This window comes from Castanea sativa, chromosome 1 (genome assembly GCF_040712315.1).
Source record: "Castanea sativa cultivar Marrone di Chiusa Pesio chromosome 1, ASM4071231v1".
Lineage (NCBI taxonomy): Eukaryota > Viridiplantae > Streptophyta > Magnoliopsida > Fagales > Fagaceae > Castanea > Castanea sativa.
Genome location: NC_134013.1, coordinates 75830277 through 75848476, shown reverse-complemented (window position 1 = coordinate 75848476; position 18200 = coordinate 75830277). Strand labels below are relative to the sequence as shown.

Below are 18200 nucleotides of genomic sequence, written 5' to 3'. Positions count from 1 at the left end.
AGAGTCTATGACCCTCTTATTGTTTAGGTTTATTGAGTATTGGTTAATGCTTAGGGATGGAAATATTACTATAGTCACACTTTTTTTTTTTTTTTTAAGTTAGCATTTTAGAAATCAAAATTGATTCACAAGATAATTAAGTAAATACAACTCACAATCCTATAACAATTTTAAGGGAAATTAACCTTATAAAATACTACAAGCTTTTTCCCCTTTTTATAAGAGTTTCAACCTTTTGTGAGTATGAAATTTATAAAATCAAGCTAACATTTATTAGATTTTTTTCCCCAAAAGGATATAAATCCCCTTTTAAGGAGAAATTATTATTTACACAGGAAAGACTGCTGATGTGGTCCTTCCTGACCAATGAAATGATGTTATTTACGCAAATGTATATGTGAGCTTTCTAATCAGCACAAGAAATAAAAAATAAAAAATATCAAATTATATCACACTTGCATTAATAACAGCATTTATTAATTAGGATGTCAGAGAGGACCACATCAGTAGTCCTCCTGATGGACCTAATAATTTCTCCATTACAAGGGAGTAGGGTAGAAGCAAAAAGGTAAAAGGAATTTCTTAACAAATAAATTCAAGGAACAAAACAACTTTCACTATTGTTAAGTTGTTAAATTTGTATTAATTTTTTTTAAGCAGATTTGACACTTTTTTATTTACCAATACCAATTTAATTTGTTCGCAATTGTGTAATATGTGTGTTAACATTTGTCGCAAACATTCCTACACATAACTTAAAAAGTCACGTATTCAAGACACAATTTTAGTTATAATTGTAAAGGACTAAAATTGTATTTTTAATGCACGATTTCAGCTGACGTGGCATATATGGCGCTTATATATTTATAAATCCTTCAGCAGAACGAAGAAGAAAGAACAGACGAGTCCTTAATTTGTGACCGAGTGTGAGCTAGAGAGAGATAGAGATCAGAGAGAGTCGGTGAGTGACCGCGTGGTTATAAAAGGAGAGACAGTCTTATACTTCCATATATCGCATGAAAAGAAAGAAACCAAAGAAAGAAGCACTCTATCATATCGTATTAATTTCCAATACCACTGTGCTTTGCTTTGCTTTATCTTTATTATAAAACACACACCGAAAAAAGTGTATAGAGAGTGTGTGTGTTTTCTTCAGCGTTTCTAGCTAGCTAACAATGGATGCTCTGATGAACCGAGCGGGATTCAGGGTTTCAGTGTGCGGACAAGAAGAGATTGAACAGTTGTCAAGGGATGGTAGCCATTACAGTCTTTCCACAGGGATTTTGCCTTCCCTTGGAGCAAGAAGTTCACGCAGAATCCAGCTCAGGAGGTTCATTCTTTCGCCCTATGACCGCCGTTACAGGTGCACAGTCTTTTACTTTCTTGGTTTTTTGTTTCTGGGCTTCTCTTTGTTTTGTTTATGTCTATGTTCTTTCTTTTCCCGAGATTTTTTTATAATAATTCTTTTAGTTTTTATTTGTTAGTATTATTCTTTTGTGTTTTATATGTATTATTGCCTTAGTGTTTCTGGATTTGCGCTAAATTTGTTTTATTTTTTTAATGCATTGATAGTTAAAAACAGAATTTGAATTCAAGATACCTCTCTTAAAAAAAAAATAAAAAAAAAAGAATAAAGAAAAAGGAGAAAGCATTAGGGGTGCTTCCTGATTTGTTAAGTTTTGAGTTTACTAATTTGTTCCTTTTGTTTTAATTTCAATTATTTATTGCTATATTGAGTGAACAGTAATCTTTGCTTTTGCTTATTTTGTATATTTATTAATGACAGTTATTTGGAAAAGATAACATTGAATCTTGTGATGCTTCGTTTGTAACTAATAGTATTATTTTTCTTTTTTCTTTTTGTTTGGTTTTTTCTTTTTGTTTTGTTTTTTCTATTTGTTTTTAAGTTTTGTTTCCTATACTTAGATTATTGTATGTTTCAATCAGGATTTGTTATTTTTTAACTTATTTTTTTATATTTCATTATTATTTTGCGTTAGTTCTATATCGTTTTCTTGTTTGTTTGTGTATTATTATTATTTTTTTTTTATAGTGGGCATGCGGAAAAGAAAGATATTAAAATATGTGATGCTTCTCGAGCAACTAAAAAGTATTTCTTTGTTTTGTTTTCTTAATATTTTTATTTTTATTTTTTATGTACATTCCCAGTTCTACTTTCCGGAAAATGCTTTTTGGTTGGAAACTTTTTGCGATCATTGTAATAACTTTCTCCTCAAATCTCGGTGAACAATTTAGTTGATTCCTTGCCAAAAAGGTTCAAGCCTTTTCAATATACCATTTTCTCGCTTTCTTCTTTTGCAAAAAGTTTTTTTTTTTTTTCCCCGGTGTTTATGATGTTTTTTCCATTGTTCACGTGGATTTGGAATCTTGGAATGGTATTCAATAAAGTAAGAAAAATAAAGTGGTCGCTCGTGATTAGTTTTAGAATTTTCTCTGCGAATTGTCACAAGCTAGGCTAGACTAGAGTTTCTCTTACTTGGAGGCTTTGGACCTGGTTTGACTTCAAAGAAAACCGTCGGCAGGCTCCTATTTTCAGAGTGTGACTGTGAGAGTGTATGCCTTGGCCTTTTCTTCCTCTTCATTTAATGCCCATATGAAAATTCTTTTATATGGAAAAAGATTAGCTTCAATACCATTTAAATTATGACCAAAAAGGGTGGGAAAATATAAATTCAAACTCTGCAAATGTGTTAACACTTTTGCATAATTAAGGACCTCTAGTCTTCCTTCAAAAAAAGAAGAAAAATAAGGATCTCAAGTCTTTACACTCTGTGATCCATTAATATCCAGTAATTCTGAGGAATGTTAAAAGTTTCTGGACATTCTGATTAAGAATTTAATAAAATGACATATCATTTTGCTAAAATTAGCTCAGACTAAATTGGTTGTGGCAGGATTTGGGAGACTTATCTTGTTGTTCTTGTCATCTACACTGCTTGGGTGTCACCATTTGAATTCGGATTCCTTAAAAAACCACAAGGGCCACTGTCAATCGTTGATAATGTTGTCAATGGATTCTTCGCTCTGGACATTATTCTTACCTTCTTTGTAGCTTACCTTGATAAATCATCATACCTACTCATCGACAATCCAAAGAAGATAGCTTGGAAGTATGCAACTTCTTGGTTGGCCTTTGATGTCATATCCACAGTCCCTTCAGAGCTTGCTCGGAAGATTTCCCCTTCAGCTCTCGGATCATATGGCTTCAACATGCTTCGCCTTTGGCGTCTGCGAAGAGTTAGTGCCTTATTTTCAAGGTGAAGAGGTTTTTCATCTTATGAGTGGTTTCCAGCTATTGAAAACATTATGAAAATGAGTTTTTTGATTCAATTGATTATTTTATCTGGAAACTGTTTTGCCCCAAGAGAAAATTTTGTTTCTTTGTCTTTAATTGGGGCTTGTTTTTCCATAATACAGATTGGAAAAAGATAGGAACTACAACTACTTTTGGGTTCGATGTGCAAAACTAATTTGTGTAAGTTCATTATAACTCAAGGTATGTGACAGAAAAGTACTTTTCTCCTACTGCATTATCTTAATTTGTTTTGAATATCTTTACAGGTTACCCTTTTTGCGGTTCATTGTGCTGGATGTTTCTATTATCTTCTGGCAGCACGCTATCGTGACCCCAAAAAGACGTGGATTGGAGCAACAATGGAGGATTTTCTTCATCAGAGTTTGTGGATCCGCTATGTGACTTCAATTTATTGGTCCATCACTACCCTAACAACTGTTGGCTATGGTGACTTGCACCCAGTGAATACACGGGAGATGATCTTTGATATCTTTTACATGCTTTTCAACCTTGGATTGACTGCATATTTGATTGGAAACATGACAAACTTGGTTGTTCATGGGACCAGTCGAACAAGAAAATTTGTGAGTAAATTGTACTCATGGATACTCTACAGTACAAATAAAAATCCAGAGAGAGTTTTTATTTTATTTTATTTATTGTTAGTTTCTAATTTCATTCTTAAAACCATTCTCTAATTAATTTCCAGAGGGATACCATTCAAGCTGCCTCAAGTTTTGCTCAGAGAAACCAACTGCCCATTCGCTTGCAAGATCAGATGCTTGCACATTTATGTTTGAAGTACAGAACAGACTCAGAGGGACTCCAGCAGCAAGAGACACTTGATTCCCTTCCTAAAGCTATCCGGTCAAGCATTTCTCATTATCTTTTTTACTCTCTTGTGGATAAGGTGTACTTGTTTAAAGGGGTTTCAAATGACTTGCTTTTCCAGCTGGTAATTTATTAAAAGCTGACTCAACTCTCAACTTCCAATCTTCAAATTCTTCTCTTGAAATGCTTACTTGGTTTTTTTCCCCACTAAATTTTAAAGGTCTCGGAGATGAAAGCTGAGTATTTTCCTCCCAAGGAAGATGTGATCTTGCAGAATGAAGCACCCACAGATTTCTACATACTTGTCACTGGTGCTGTGGTAATAATTCAATGTGTTTATGTCTCAAAATATCAAAAGACAAGTTGAATAGAGCTACACTATTTTTAAGATTAATTAATAAGTGCAATTTTTTTTTAACGAAACTTAGCAAATAATGGCCTCTGATGTTTAAATTACTTCACAGGATCTACTGACCCTAAAAAATGGAGCTGAACAGGTAAGCCTGATCTCTCAAACTCTCTGGACAGCTTTCTATGATTTTGAATGGTTGCATGTGGGTTTGAAACATATGTCCCAGCTCCCATAGAGATGCTAACTGAAAAAATCATGGTAAATTATTGCAGGTTGTTGGAGAGGCAAAAACTGGTGAGCTCTGTGGAGAGATTGGGGTACTTTGTTATAGGCCGCAGCTTTTTACTGTGAGGACCAAAAGGTTGAGCCAGCTACTACGGCTGAACCGTACAACATTCCTGAATATTGTTCAGTCCAATGTTGGAGATGGGACCATAATCATGAATAATCTCCTTCAGGTCTGTATACTTTATATAATCTAATGACGTCTAATCCTTTGAGCATGTAGAAATCTGCACTCTTGCCACTTTTTCTAAAGAGGAAGTAGAATTATGAAATTGTATCCCAAGTCTTGGACAAGATTTTGTAGACTCGGAATAAGCTTTTGACATGTAATGCACCGTGTGCCTTTTTTTTCCTTGGTGGGCAGCATTTGAAAGACCTTGACGACCCAATAATGTCAGAAGTTTTGGTGGAGACAGAGAACATGCTAACTCGTGGTAGAATGGACCTACCTCTTAGTCTATGCTTTGCAGCTCTTAGGGGAGATAACTTGTTGTTGCATCAGTTGTTGAAACGGGGCCTGGATCCAAATGAATCAGACAACAATGGCAGGACAGCTCTGGTGTGTGACATGCTTCTTCTTCTATTTTATTCAGCAACCTTTTAAAATGCGAAAGGCTAATATTTATTTTCTCAAATTACTTCCTTGTTTTATGTAAAATCAGCATATAGCAGCTTCCAAAGGAAGTGAGAATTGTGTGATTCTACTACTTGATTACGGGGCAAATCCAAATAGTAGAGGTACCAACAGCTTATACCCCTAAGCAAAGCCAATTGTGTTTGACTTACATACACAGCATTGTCATCATATTACCTTTTGCTTGCACTTTTTAAATCATTGGACTGTTTGTAAAATTTGTTCTTTAATTTCACAAAAGTGGTTATGAATGCTTCAAAGAATCAGAATTGATTGTATGAATATTTTACCGAATTTTAGCTCCACTGTCATTCTTCCATACTTCCTTCCCAAAAGGTTTTGTTTAGGTAGATCTAGACAATGAGATTGCAACAATTTTAAGGCAAAATGCATTCTCAAACATCTGCAGGTTGGTATGTGCAATCCAGTTTCAAATATGGTAGTTTTCTTAAGATGTATATAATTTAACATTAAACCAAGTTTTGAAATCTCTCTCTTGCATTCCTTATATATTTCTCAATTTTCGAAACATTGAATGTGTACTGATATCATTTAGCTTCATCATGTCTTTTAATTTGTTCTCCATGACAAAGTTGCCTCCCCTTGTGAGCAATATTTTATACACAACTTATTTTTCAAACTAAACAAAATTCCTAATAATTTAAGATAATTAATGTAGTGACATGTTGACGATTGGAATGCCAATTTGAATTATATTTTCAACTGAACCTTAGTATAGTAATACCTATAAAGAAATCCAAATGTGAATGAACTTATATGGCATCCATAAAGCCAATAGATAATTATTTGTTGGAACATTTGTGGGTATATTTTACTACTTGGGCAAATCTATAGAGATTCAAGTCACTGGGATTTTTATTTTTTAGTGAATGTTTTTCCTTATTTCTTAATAAATTTGGGAATTGGGTGTAATGTTACTGTCAGCTATTATTAAGCCATGTGCATTTGATTGGTTGTTAGCAATACTTTATTCAATTCTGATATAGTAAGGTAGAATTTTGTTTGTAGTTCATTTGTTTACTATTTCCTATTTTGTCAAGCAGCTTAATAATATTCTTTTTAGATTCATTTCTTTTGTTTAAAATATCTTATGAAGTTAGTGTTGACCTTCTGATATTTTTATCCAACCAGCTGTTTGTACCCTTTAATTTGTGATTGAAGGTGTGCACACACGAGTATGTGGTTTCCATTCCTTGATTGTTGATAAGAACATAACTGAGTTAGTAATTTAAATCCATACCAGGTGCTGTACAAGTCCATTTCTTGTCCCTCCTAAATATGATAAATTAAATGAGTTAGAAAACTCCTTCCACGATTATTTTGGTAATAATTTTAGGAGACATAATAAATAAAATTTCCTTTTTTAAGTATAGATCAAGTGGTTCATGACTGTTGACTATATTTACAGAATTCTTTGTGATTAATTTATGAATATCTGAACATGCCAATGTGTTATTGTTTACATTATCAGATATGGGTTTTCATGTCATGAGGTCACCTTCTTTTTTATTATATAATGGTGTTTCAAAATTATGCTTTTGAGTCTTCTACACACTAATACTATTACAAATTATTTTGATACCCTGTACTGCTGAGATGTATTAATGCCCTTGTGCAGTTGCATCCTGTTGACACCTAACTCTATTTTTATATTGCATCCAAAATGTATTTGCATTTTGAGTTAAGTTCCCTTTAAATTCATTGGATTTTTGAAATTAAGGTCAATATCAGGCATGGATTATTCATAAGAATGACTCAATAAGTAAAGTGATGCATTTAATTTTGCGTGTATACAGACTCGGAAGCGAATGTGCCACTATGGGAGGCAATGCTGGGTGGTCATGAAACGGTGGTCAAGCTGCTACTAGACAGTGGTGCAAATTTACACTTTGGAGACATTGGTCAATTTGCATGCACTGCTGCTGAGCAAAACAACTTGAACTTGCTCAAGGAGATAATTCGTTATGGAGGAGATGTCACGTGTTCTAAGATGGATGGAACCACCACGGCTCTTCATGTTGCAGTTTGTGAAGGCAACATTGAGATAGTCAAGCTCCTTTTGGATCAGGGTGCTGATATTGACAAACCAAACTCTGATGGTTGGACCCCAAGGACACTAGCTGACCAACAAGGACACGAAGACATTAAAACCATTTTCGAATCTAGTAGAGAGCCAAAAACTCAATCCATCATTCCAATTCCAGAGAGGCGGAATGGGACTCATTTCCTTGGGAGATTTACTAGTGAGCCAACAATGTGTCCACTATCACAGGAAGGCTCATTCCCTGGTGCAACAGATGGATCATGGACACAATCCCGTCCAAGGCGTAGGTCAAATAATTTCCACAACTCACTATTTGGCATAATGTCGGCTGCGCATACGGAGGAGAAAGACATTCTATTCCCTGTTACAAGAAGTCCTAGAAACCAAGGAGGTAATTCTGCTAGAGTGATTATTAGTTGTCCAGAAAAGGAACTAGCTGGAAAACTGGTGTTGCTTCCAGGGACTTTTCAGGAACTACTTGAGATTGGTGCTAAGAAATTTGGAATTGTGCCCGCCAAAGTCCTAAGCAAAAGTGGAGCTGAAATTGATGATATAGAGGTCATTAGAGATGGTGATCATCTTATTTTTGTCAGTTATGTTGAAACTCAAGAACCTAACTGCAAAGGCACTCAAATTAATGGGTATTTGTAGTAGTTTTAGGACATTCATAGTTGGAATTTCCTTTTCTTCATGCAAGGCCTTGTTTCGATCTTGGGTGGATATGTGGGTCACAATATGGTAACGACCTTTTCTTTATGTTGCTTTTTGCTCATATTAGCATCCTTCAACAATGGTAGTTGAGTCATGAGTGTATCAAAAAAATTAAAAAAAGAAAAAGAAAAAGGGTGGCAGTTGAGTAGTTCTCACATGCAAGTCAAGGTCAGCAATGTAAAGATTTCTTTTTTCTTTTTTAAGTTTGCATAGGAGTCAATGCAATTTCTATGCTTAAATATACAGTCAAAGTACATAATCTAATCCAATAAATCTCAACAACGAGAGCTTTTCAACGAACTATGATGTCTTGTAAATCTTTGACCTTAGCCAAAATTGTTGGTTATGCATGATGCATGATGCATATGCAGCATGCCTCTCACAATACGAGCAAGTCCTCACACAACCGAGTCCCCAACATTTTTGGGATCCATTCCTGCTAAGGCCACTAGCAGTGAAAAAATATGTGGAGCGGACACAGGAGATACGTTATATATCTTCTGCAGTGATAACCCATTAGTGTCATTAGGTGACCAAGATGGAAATTTGAAAAAGCTTAAGGCCAGTAGTTGGACCCGGATACAAAAGCATCTATCAAGCGGGCCTTATCTATTTCTAAGACAGCTTCTGATTTTCCTTTTCTTTTTTTTTCTTTTTTTCTTCTTTTTTTTTTTTTTTTTTGAACTTGGAAATCTTTATTATAACTATACCAATCGATTCACATATTGTTACCTAGATCCTGTTTTATATAACATCATTTTGTGGGGGAAAGAACTTTGTATTTCAGATTTTAGGAATAAGTATGCCTCTTATTAGGTCGGTTAAACCCAATTTTAGTTGAGAATTATCATTGTAATTAAGTTTTATAATAAAAAATTAAAAATACTATTAAAATTTCTATCCTTTTACCCAACCAAAAAAAAAAAAAAAACAATTTAAAGGTCTTGCTCTGAGAAGAACAGGAAAAGAAGGGGTTCTTGGATTTACTTTTCTTGGTATTACAAATTTAAAGATTTTCTGGCCGAAGTAACCTATATCCTTTTGTTATCTCTCTCACCTCTGAGTCAAAGATCTAATACATGAAGAAAATGAATTACCTACATCCTTCTGTTATCTCTCTCACCTCGGAGTCAAAGATCTAATATATGAAGAAAATGAATGATTTGAACAAAATTCTTTAAAAGAAATAAAAAACAAAAAAACAAAATTATTCTTGTGCATCAGTTTGTGCCTCCATCCTTTCTCTTTCCTTTCTGCATTACATATTCTTTATGAAAAGGGGAGGATAGAAGATGGTAGTTTCTTCCTTTCCTCCATTTGAACTTGATCATAAACAGCATTACCACATATTATTGTGCTTAGAAAAAAGGTTCTTTCCCTATTTCTGAGTCATCTTCCTCAGGGTGAATCTGCATTTATACAAATCAAATTCACTACATTCAACATCTTTCCATGCAAACTGAAGGTTATCAATGCATGAAATACACGCTGCAACCAATGCTTGAAAAAGTACAAATCTTAAATGTAGTTTTATTGTTGGAGAGGTTCTATGTTGAGGGGTTTCACTTTAAGATTGCTTTTATTTTTATCCTTAGAATATTTCCATAAACATCATAACTACAATAAAATGTCCCAAGGGGAAACACAAAGTATATTATCATCTCATAAGAAAGCAAGAACAAAAGAGCAATAAAAGGGCATTTGACAAAGAAAAGAGTCCAGCAACTTAAACGAGAGAGTGTAGGTATACATGGCATGGCACTAGGTCCTAAGTAACACATCAAAATAGATCAACTTTGCTAGAAGAAGTTCTTTCTCAATAGTCTCTCTCTCTCTCTCTCTCTCTCTCTCTCTCTCTCTCTCTCTCTTTTCTTTTTTTCCAAGTACAATTCAGCATTCTATACAAGAACATAGCAATATGTGACTGCAGCACAGAGATGTCAAAAACTTTTCGGAGGGAGCTTGAATTTTATTTAATTGAAGTTATTCTTCATTTATTATTTACCCTCCACACTAATCTAGAGTTACAGAACTTGCAATATAAGCAGTACCATGATTACTTGCACTACAAGTTGATCCTAGTATAATGAACCTGGACTAGGATATATAACAAACTTGGACTTTAATTAGGATTAGACCTTGATATCTCTAATGCAGAACTTAAAAACACATTGATTTTGGAAAGAAAGTGAGATTGTGAAAGAAAGTGTAACCAAATTGAAAATGGAGTGGATCAGGCAAAACCAAATTGAGCACAAGATGACAGGTTGGAATGAAGTCCAGATGTACATGGTGAGAAGTTTGATGTAGTTGGGTACAGTACAAATCATCCCTAAGAAGGCTATTGATGAGAGGTGTGGTCCGAAAGAACTTGCCCTAGTATGATAGAGACATGTGACTAGAAAGAGATCCAATCAAGGTTAGTCATAGGTAACGTGGTCTTAAGATGAAAGAGACAAGTGACCAAAAAGATAACCAACATAGAAGGCTACCAATTAGTGTGGTTCCAGATACTCGGCCAAATGAAGATGTGGGATCAGAAGGAAAGCTTAAGGTTAAATGTAGAAGAAAAATGCAAGTACCCTTTGAGTGCAATCAAAATTAGTAAAACCACCTTGGTTGATTGAAACACTCATTTGGGCCTTTTTTGGAGAGCCTGAATGAAGAAAATGACCTATGAAAATCAAGTGGAAAAGCGATTGATTTAAGAAAATTTTGGTTGTAAAAACAGTCAATCCAGTTAATTATAGTTAACAACCAGTCTGTGACAATTAATGAAAGATACAGGACAGATCGAGAAGTGGCATGTGGTAGGTACAAAGTAGGATGCATGGTAGAATCATAGACATGCAAATGGCAGAAAGAGGTGATAAAGACACGTGAAAGAAGTTTGTGAAGAAATGTGGTAGAAGTTGATTACAACATGGTGTAGACATTGGAGAAGGCACATGGGCAAGCTGGCACATGAGATGCATAGCACATGTGAGAGGAGTGATGCAAATGAGACGTATGTGATTGAGAAGATGTCAGCGTTTGAAGGCTTGTGGAAGTACATCACAAAAAAATCTTGGGAGCACGCGGGACTTCTGGTGGTGATCTTCATGATTTTGTGTAGAACAGCTTACAATGTATCAATTAATATGATTTGAGACTCAAAAGAATGGTTGGAAGGCTTGAATCTAGAAAGGGTAACGCTTGAAAGGCAATGAAGATGCTTGTGGCAGGAGCATTGCAAGCAGGGGCACCAAAAGAGAAAAGAAAGGCTCTTGAAACCCTAGACCTGGTATTTTAAGGTGTGATAGTGGATAGTGTCCTATGACAAGGTGAAAGTTATTAGGCAGTGGATACCAGAGGTTGTGGCCCTGATTTAGTGATAAAATACATGGGAAATATGAAGAAAAAAATAAAGTAGGTAGACGGAGAAAAAGAGAATACGGCGGTTTGGCCTTAGAGGCTTGCATACATAGAAGAAAGCCTTTCACTGCTACATCTTCAATATTAAGTTCTGCGCATTACATTAAACTCATTTAAAGGTATGCATAGTAGACTAACCCAAAGTTAAGTACACTACTAATAGAAATATGACTATTTTGCTCGCACTGCAACAAGATCCTAGTAAAATGAACTCAGACTAGAATATATAATATACTTAGATCTTGAGGACTGAGTCTTAATATCTCTAAGAACATCTAATTCTTTCCATTTACATGTCCATAGCAGGCTTGGGATAGTATACTCATAGTAGAAAGTGTAAATTTAATTTGTTTACTCATAAGTACTCCAGAAGAAGAATAGTGTTTTTTTATTTATAATTCTTTGGTTCCACCACCAAAAAAAAAAAAATCTTTAGTTGGTATATCATTATTATTTGAAATTTATACTCTTTTGAGTATTTGATCCTCTCTTGCAGTACATTATCCAAAGTTGGTTCTCAGGACACTCACTGGTTGATACTACTGGAAGTCCAGTGGGGTTGGTTGAGATTAAGCTATTGTTGAACTCACCTAAAGGAGTGCCTACAGTTCACCATCCCCTATTCCCCTGTCTAAGTCCCTCAAGCACTGGTTCCTCAGCAGTGGTGTGCTGCTAAGATCACTGAACAAGGCCTTGCATAAAGTGGTCGCCCAACCCTTTTTTTAAGCAAAGAAGGTAAGGAATCGTCTTGAATACTTACATTTGTGTGTGTACTGGTTGAAAATTATTTCTTTTTAATTTTATTTTAATTTTCCAAAATGACTCTTTTTTTTGGGTTTTCTGGAAACTAGATTTTTCTGATGGGTTAGCCACTACAGTGCATGCATAGTCAACATCTCTAAAAATGGAGCAAATCATAGTCTTGCCTGAGCGAGGACATTGTCACTGAAGCTTACAGATCTAAGCTTCAACTCTCCTCTTCTGGTGGTCAGCTCATCCAATATCTCGGCATCACACATTTCTACATCTCTACCTTTATCTTCAGATTGATTAGGTTCCTTGTCCTGCTCATAGATCATAAATCATAGATTAAATGCAAAAAACTAAAGTGACCGTGACAAATGTCTCACATCAGAATGAGAAATCACAAGATTTTTTTTGCACCATAAAACACCATTTCATTCTAGGCCCATTCACTAGTTGCTTCAAAGCTAATAAACAGGAGCATATGTCTGCAGCTCAAATTGGATCCTAAATTTTTCTTTTTGTTGAACATAACAAAAGCTGTAACTGAAACTATAAAGTTTAACATCTCCTATTGATTCTACAAGGTTTATATGCATGCCATTGACAAAAACTGAGAAGAAGCAAGTTATTCTTTGCACTCCTTTTTAGGGCATGAGCAAACCCCAAAGGAAATGGGATGAGTAGTTCCAAATTTCATAAATTTTTAAAACCCCCAAAAAAATTATAAACCAAAGCAGCTACTTGAGCCCAGAAACCACATTGTCTTTTTAGAGTGATTTGCATAGGGGAAATTTTTTTTTTTTCAATTCTTTAAAATAAAATGAAGTTGGCGAAATATACTTAGGAAAAATGTGAACTTAGTTCATTTGTAGATTAATTTCCAAACACCCTATAGTTACTTGTCATCTTAATCACCAAAAAACCATTAAACAGTACTTCAGATCAAATCAACAGAACACAACAACAACAACAATAATAATAATAATAATCAGGAAAGGAACTTAGTCTCTGCAAGTCAGATAAACATGGTGAGGTCTCATACCTTGAATGAAATGCCATGACTGTGAGTCCAAACTCCAGATATTTCCTCATACTCAGCTGCATCCAATTCATGAAGGTGAAGTGGGTGAAACAACTTGGGGAGAATATGCTGTCTGATGCTTATGAGAAGAAAGAATGGCAAGGGGAACAATATCCCAGCAATGGGTATCCATGTAACTCCAAAACAAAATAGAAGATACATCAACTGGAAAAGTGTAAATGTAGCAATATATTTGTATGGTACTGACTCCACAAAAGAGGCATGTGCTCCTTCCAAAACCCTGTCCAAAATAGTTTCAAATCCAGCAAAGTAATCAGTATGTCTCTGTGAAAACATGAATATGCAGTACCTAATCATTCAATATTAAAATAAAGATGAAAAAAATCCACTTACTTGTAACGCCGTCCGGGAGTTATGAAGAGCAGCTTCATTCTTTCCCAGAACTGATTTCCAGGGAGGCTGTCTATGGCCATGTAGGCAAAATATCCCCAAAGAACTGATGTAGGTATCTTTTTTATTGCAGGCATAGCAAATAATGATGCCGCCACAAGAAGTGACTGTACTATGTTGCTTAGTCTTTGCTCATTAACCCGGACAGGCAAGCAAGCATCAATGTGCTTTTCAGGATCAAATTTTTCATTTTGGATTCCTCCATCTTCACCTTTCATGACTGCGTCCTTCAATTCCTTCAGCTCATTCGCTACTGAAGGCTGCAATGGTCCTACCATTATTAGGGGCTAGGAAATAATCGATGCAATATTTAAAAATGCTATTCCTATTTTCACAACTTTCCTCCCACAATTTTGCAGCACATTTGAAGGAATGAGTTCATGAGAGTCAATATCATCATGATCAGTGGCTTGTTCCCACATAAGGTTGTGGCATAGAAGTTAGGGTTTTTTTTTTAAATTTCAAGAGTTTCCTTATTGACTTATTTCAAGAAAGAGAGCATCAAAGCCTCTTGTCAGGCAAATGAGACAGCTACCAGTTTGCCCCTAAAAATCACTGGTAAGCCTAAATATTTGATTGGCATAGAATGAGAAAACTTACAGCTGGAGTTGCATCAATTTCAATGAACACTGCTTGCATCCTGCCATAAATTTCCGAGTTGCTAGCTTTTTGCTTCATGCATTCCTTGGCACTCTTTACCATTCTCTTTCTAAACAACTGCAGTCAGAATTTGAACTGCATAAGACAATATACATATTATCTTGCCTCCATAAATGGAGCAAAATCCATCGACCAACCTGTCTCTTGAGAACAGCTAGACTCTTGGTGTGCATGGGAGATTGTGGGAGTACCCCATTGGAGGGAGGAAGTCCAATTAATCCACACAGCAAAGTCTAAATTATGTATTCAAAGAAACATGTGAATCTTAAAGAAGCATTTAAGCAGAAACAAAAGCTACTTCTACTTGTGTGACAACCAAAAGGGGAAAAAAGAAAAAATTACAATACCATAATCCCAAGAATCAAGATGTCATAGTGATAAGCATGTGGGTTCTTGAGATTGAACTCCTTCTGTTGTGCCATTTGTGAGGCAACACTGTGGTCAAAAAAGTAAAGACCCGCAATCATCACTGCTGGCACAAAGGCAGCCAATATGTATTCTGGTGGCACCTTCCCCAAATCCTGTAATTCAAATGATGACAGTCCATAATATAAGAATAAAGACTCAGAGATCCATTCACAATAGTCTACATTAATAATGAATGAACATCTTATTGGACTGATTAGTTAAAGGTAATGCATTAACTAATAGCAGATGAAACCTTATAAGCAAGATTTAGTCAGTAACCTGACACAAGTATATGGTCTCCAAGAGAAAACAGGCACTTTTACCTTGATTACCGTCCAATGCTGCAATGATGCAGACTCCCAAGGAAGAGGACTAACAAGCCTCCTGGGAACTCCAGAAGGAACTGTACTAGGTACACTGAATGACAATGCTGACCATACCAATACCATCAAAGGTACCCCATAATCTGCAATAAAACTTCGGAACCATCCTGCATTTAGCGGTAAAAAGTTCAGCGTTCAGATGAGATTGTTGCGGCAAAGATTCTCATAAAATCACTTCACAGACCTGTGCCATACCGCCATGATCTTGCCCTTCTGCTCTTTAAAGAAGTAAAGAGTAGACCAAAGGAGAATATAATTCCTAGCAGCCCATTTGTATATAGCCACGGAAATTGATACTTTTCTGCTGTTGCGTCTTCAGCTTCAGGAATTTTATATTCACTTATCACTCCCTGTGAATGTAATACACAGTACTTAAGATCATCTAGAACATCACCATCATTAGCATTGAAATAAGACTATTCTTCATTTTCGGTTTACTTCTGCTCAAGCACATACCTTAACAGCCTGTTGAATGAAAAGAACTGCAATCAACATGCCAAAAAGTTCCCCTGCAATCCTTGTAAATTTACTGATGATGGTGCAAGCATTGAATATTGCTAAAAGAAAGAGTAGGAGAGCTGTCCAGATGCACACCCTACACATGTTAAAATTGCTCTTATAAAATTACAACTTATAAAAATTTAAATTAAAGTATGAAAAAGAAATTTCATTCTTGTTACCATCCAGCCCAAGCCAAGAACAGCGCTTGTCCAAGACCAGCCCGCCCTTTTGCAAAACTGTATAAGTAAGTGTACATTATAACTGTGGGTTCTGCCACCCCTAAAATCAAAAGAGGCTGTCCACCAAATATTGAGTGTATGATACCACAAAGAGCAGTAGAAGCCAGAGTTTCCACTGTGCTCAAACTTCCATCTGAGGGGAAAGAAAATTAATTAAACCATACATTCATAACAGCACATAAGACCAAACTGGAATAAATATGGGTCTAATGCCCAGAAATAAGACGATGATCAACCTGTTTCTCTACTGAGTTGTTCTCCAAAAGCAATTACTGGAAGTGCAGAGGCAAAGAATATGTAGGTAGTCGGAGCCAAAATCCTGGTAAATATGCAAATGAGATTACGCTAACAGAAGCCTCATAACAATGCAACTCCCACTGAAGTAAATATTAAAGGAAAGAAGGAAAAAAAAATTGGGGTCTGGGAAGAAGAACCTGGGACCACAGCAAAATGCAGCAGTCCAATCTTGTTTATAGCATGCTATTCTTCCTTTGAAGTCACTTACAATCCCTTTGAATGGGCTTTTTATGTTATCCATTCCTGAAAGCAAGAAAAAGCATAGGGATTAGACACAATACTGCATACATAACCATTAATCAAGAAACTAGTTAAGCCTAAGAATTATGCTAGCTGGTGGTTCTTTGACTTGGGTTCAGCATGTTTTGACCCAAATCCAAATTTCATCCCAGTAATCACTGTGTACATGCATGTTGCCTGGGAAAGAATGTACTATAGGATCATAAAGTTACTCAAAGAGCTCGTAGCTCCGTACACCTCTAAAAATATTTATTAAAAAATAAAATAAAAAAAGAGCAACAACAGAAAAGCAAATTATGATTTTGGTTCTTAAATTATATGTATTGAAGAATTTGAAGTTCAATTTCGCTGTTAGACTATCAATCGTGTCAACTCAATCCTTGAAAGTTGGAAACATTTCAATGTTATTCTTACTTCAGTCTCCTTTTAAAAATAGAGTGAACTCTTGCAAGATTACTTTACATTTCGAGTTCTCATTCACGTTAATTCCTACTGAGAATTCAAAGGATGCATGATTTATAGGATTTGGACAGTTAATTTTATTGCTAAGTGTAGGCAATTGAACCGTTTTCAATACTTCATGAGTTGGCATAATTGAGATTATGGATGAACTTAAACTTTGACACATAATTCAAAGACGAAATTAGCTATTAAAAAAAAAAAAAGCAAACAACTACATTTTTGGATGGCTGCTTCATATCCAGTATCCAACCTTGAAGAAGCCATTGGGGTCTCATTACAACAATCACACACACACATATATAGTCCAAATTGAATGCAAATTAGTTTCTAGTTATAGTCTAATTTTGCACCACTTATCTGATATAATTTTGATGCAAACTAATTCATTCATAATGCTCAACTGAAAGCTGAAACCATCTCATCATCACTATTGTTAAATGTTTCCGTGTGGTTTACAATCTATTACCATATCAAATTTACTCTATTAAGATTTAAGAGTAAGCCTCAAGAATAAGTTCTTGATATCAAATACAATTTAGATCCCAAAAAAAAAAAAAAAAACACAAAAATGATAATGGCTTGGGTTCTCATCAAGAATTCATGAACAAGATCACTACAACACATAAAATAGAAAAAAATAAAAATAAAATAACCTACATTCTTAAATTTTAAAAAATAAATATAAAATAGAAACGGAATTTTCAGTGCACTTATAAGAAAAACTTAGGAAAAAAATATTCTTAAATTTTCCATGCAAAAGAAACAAACAAAAAAGAAAAGAAAAAAATCGCATTTTTCTCTGTTATATATATATTTCTGAAACACAAACCTGAATGTTGCGACGCCGATGGTAATCGGCGTCTTCTCTCTCTTCAACGAAGAGACAGAGAGAGAGAGATTCAAAATCTCTTCAATATTCAATTACGTTATAGTACACACGCTTCGGTACTAAACAATGCAAAGCGATCGCCTGAATCCCCGGTGATATTTTTTTCGCCGGAGACGACGGTAGATTTGGCGGAGAAACAGTGTCCTTTTTTTTTTGTGTGGAAATGTGAGATTTTGCCGGCGAGCTTAGGAATCGGAAAGGGCTAAAGCTAAAAACTTGTAGCTTTCTGTTTTGAATAACCGCGCGTCGTCTTTCCTTTATAAACGGGGGCTTT

At 35.3% G+C, this 18200-nt stretch overlaps 2 protein-coding genes across 2 annotated transcripts; one reads left to right on the top strand and one right to left on the bottom strand.

The window, feature by feature from the left end:
* Positions 1-908: 908 nt before the first annotated feature.
* LOC142639100 (potassium channel AKT1-like) lies at positions 909-8434 on the top strand. Its single transcript, XM_075813204.1, has 11 exons — positions 909-1363; positions 2916-3278; positions 3439-3496; positions 3583-3900; positions 4026-4271; positions 4368-4466; positions 4612-4644; positions 4772-4957; positions 5149-5343; positions 5447-5522; positions 7236-8434. Exons 1-11 carry the CDS (start codon positions 1176-1178, stop codon positions 8132-8134), a joined length of 2661 nt encoding a protein of 886 aa, XP_075669319.1. The 5' UTR covers positions 909-1175; the 3' UTR covers positions 8135-8434.
* Positions 8435-9236: 802 nt separating this feature from the next.
* On the bottom strand, positions 9237-16582 carry LOC142622329 (boron transporter 4-like). The gene is made up of 13 exons (XM_075795777.1): positions 16473-16582; positions 16275-16357; positions 15979-16171; positions 15755-15893; positions 15483-15648; positions 15239-15405; positions 14855-15028; positions 14645-14740; positions 14448-14564; positions 13791-14107; positions 13398-13677; positions 12535-12672; positions 9237-9603 (listed from the first exon to the last, which is right to left on the bottom strand). The coding sequence occupies exons 1-13, from the start codon at positions 16574-16576 to the stop codon at positions 9553-9555; spliced, it is 2025 nt and encodes a 674-aa protein (XP_075651892.1). The 5' UTR covers positions 16577-16582; the 3' UTR covers positions 9237-9552.
* Positions 16583-18200: the final 1618 nt, after the last annotated feature.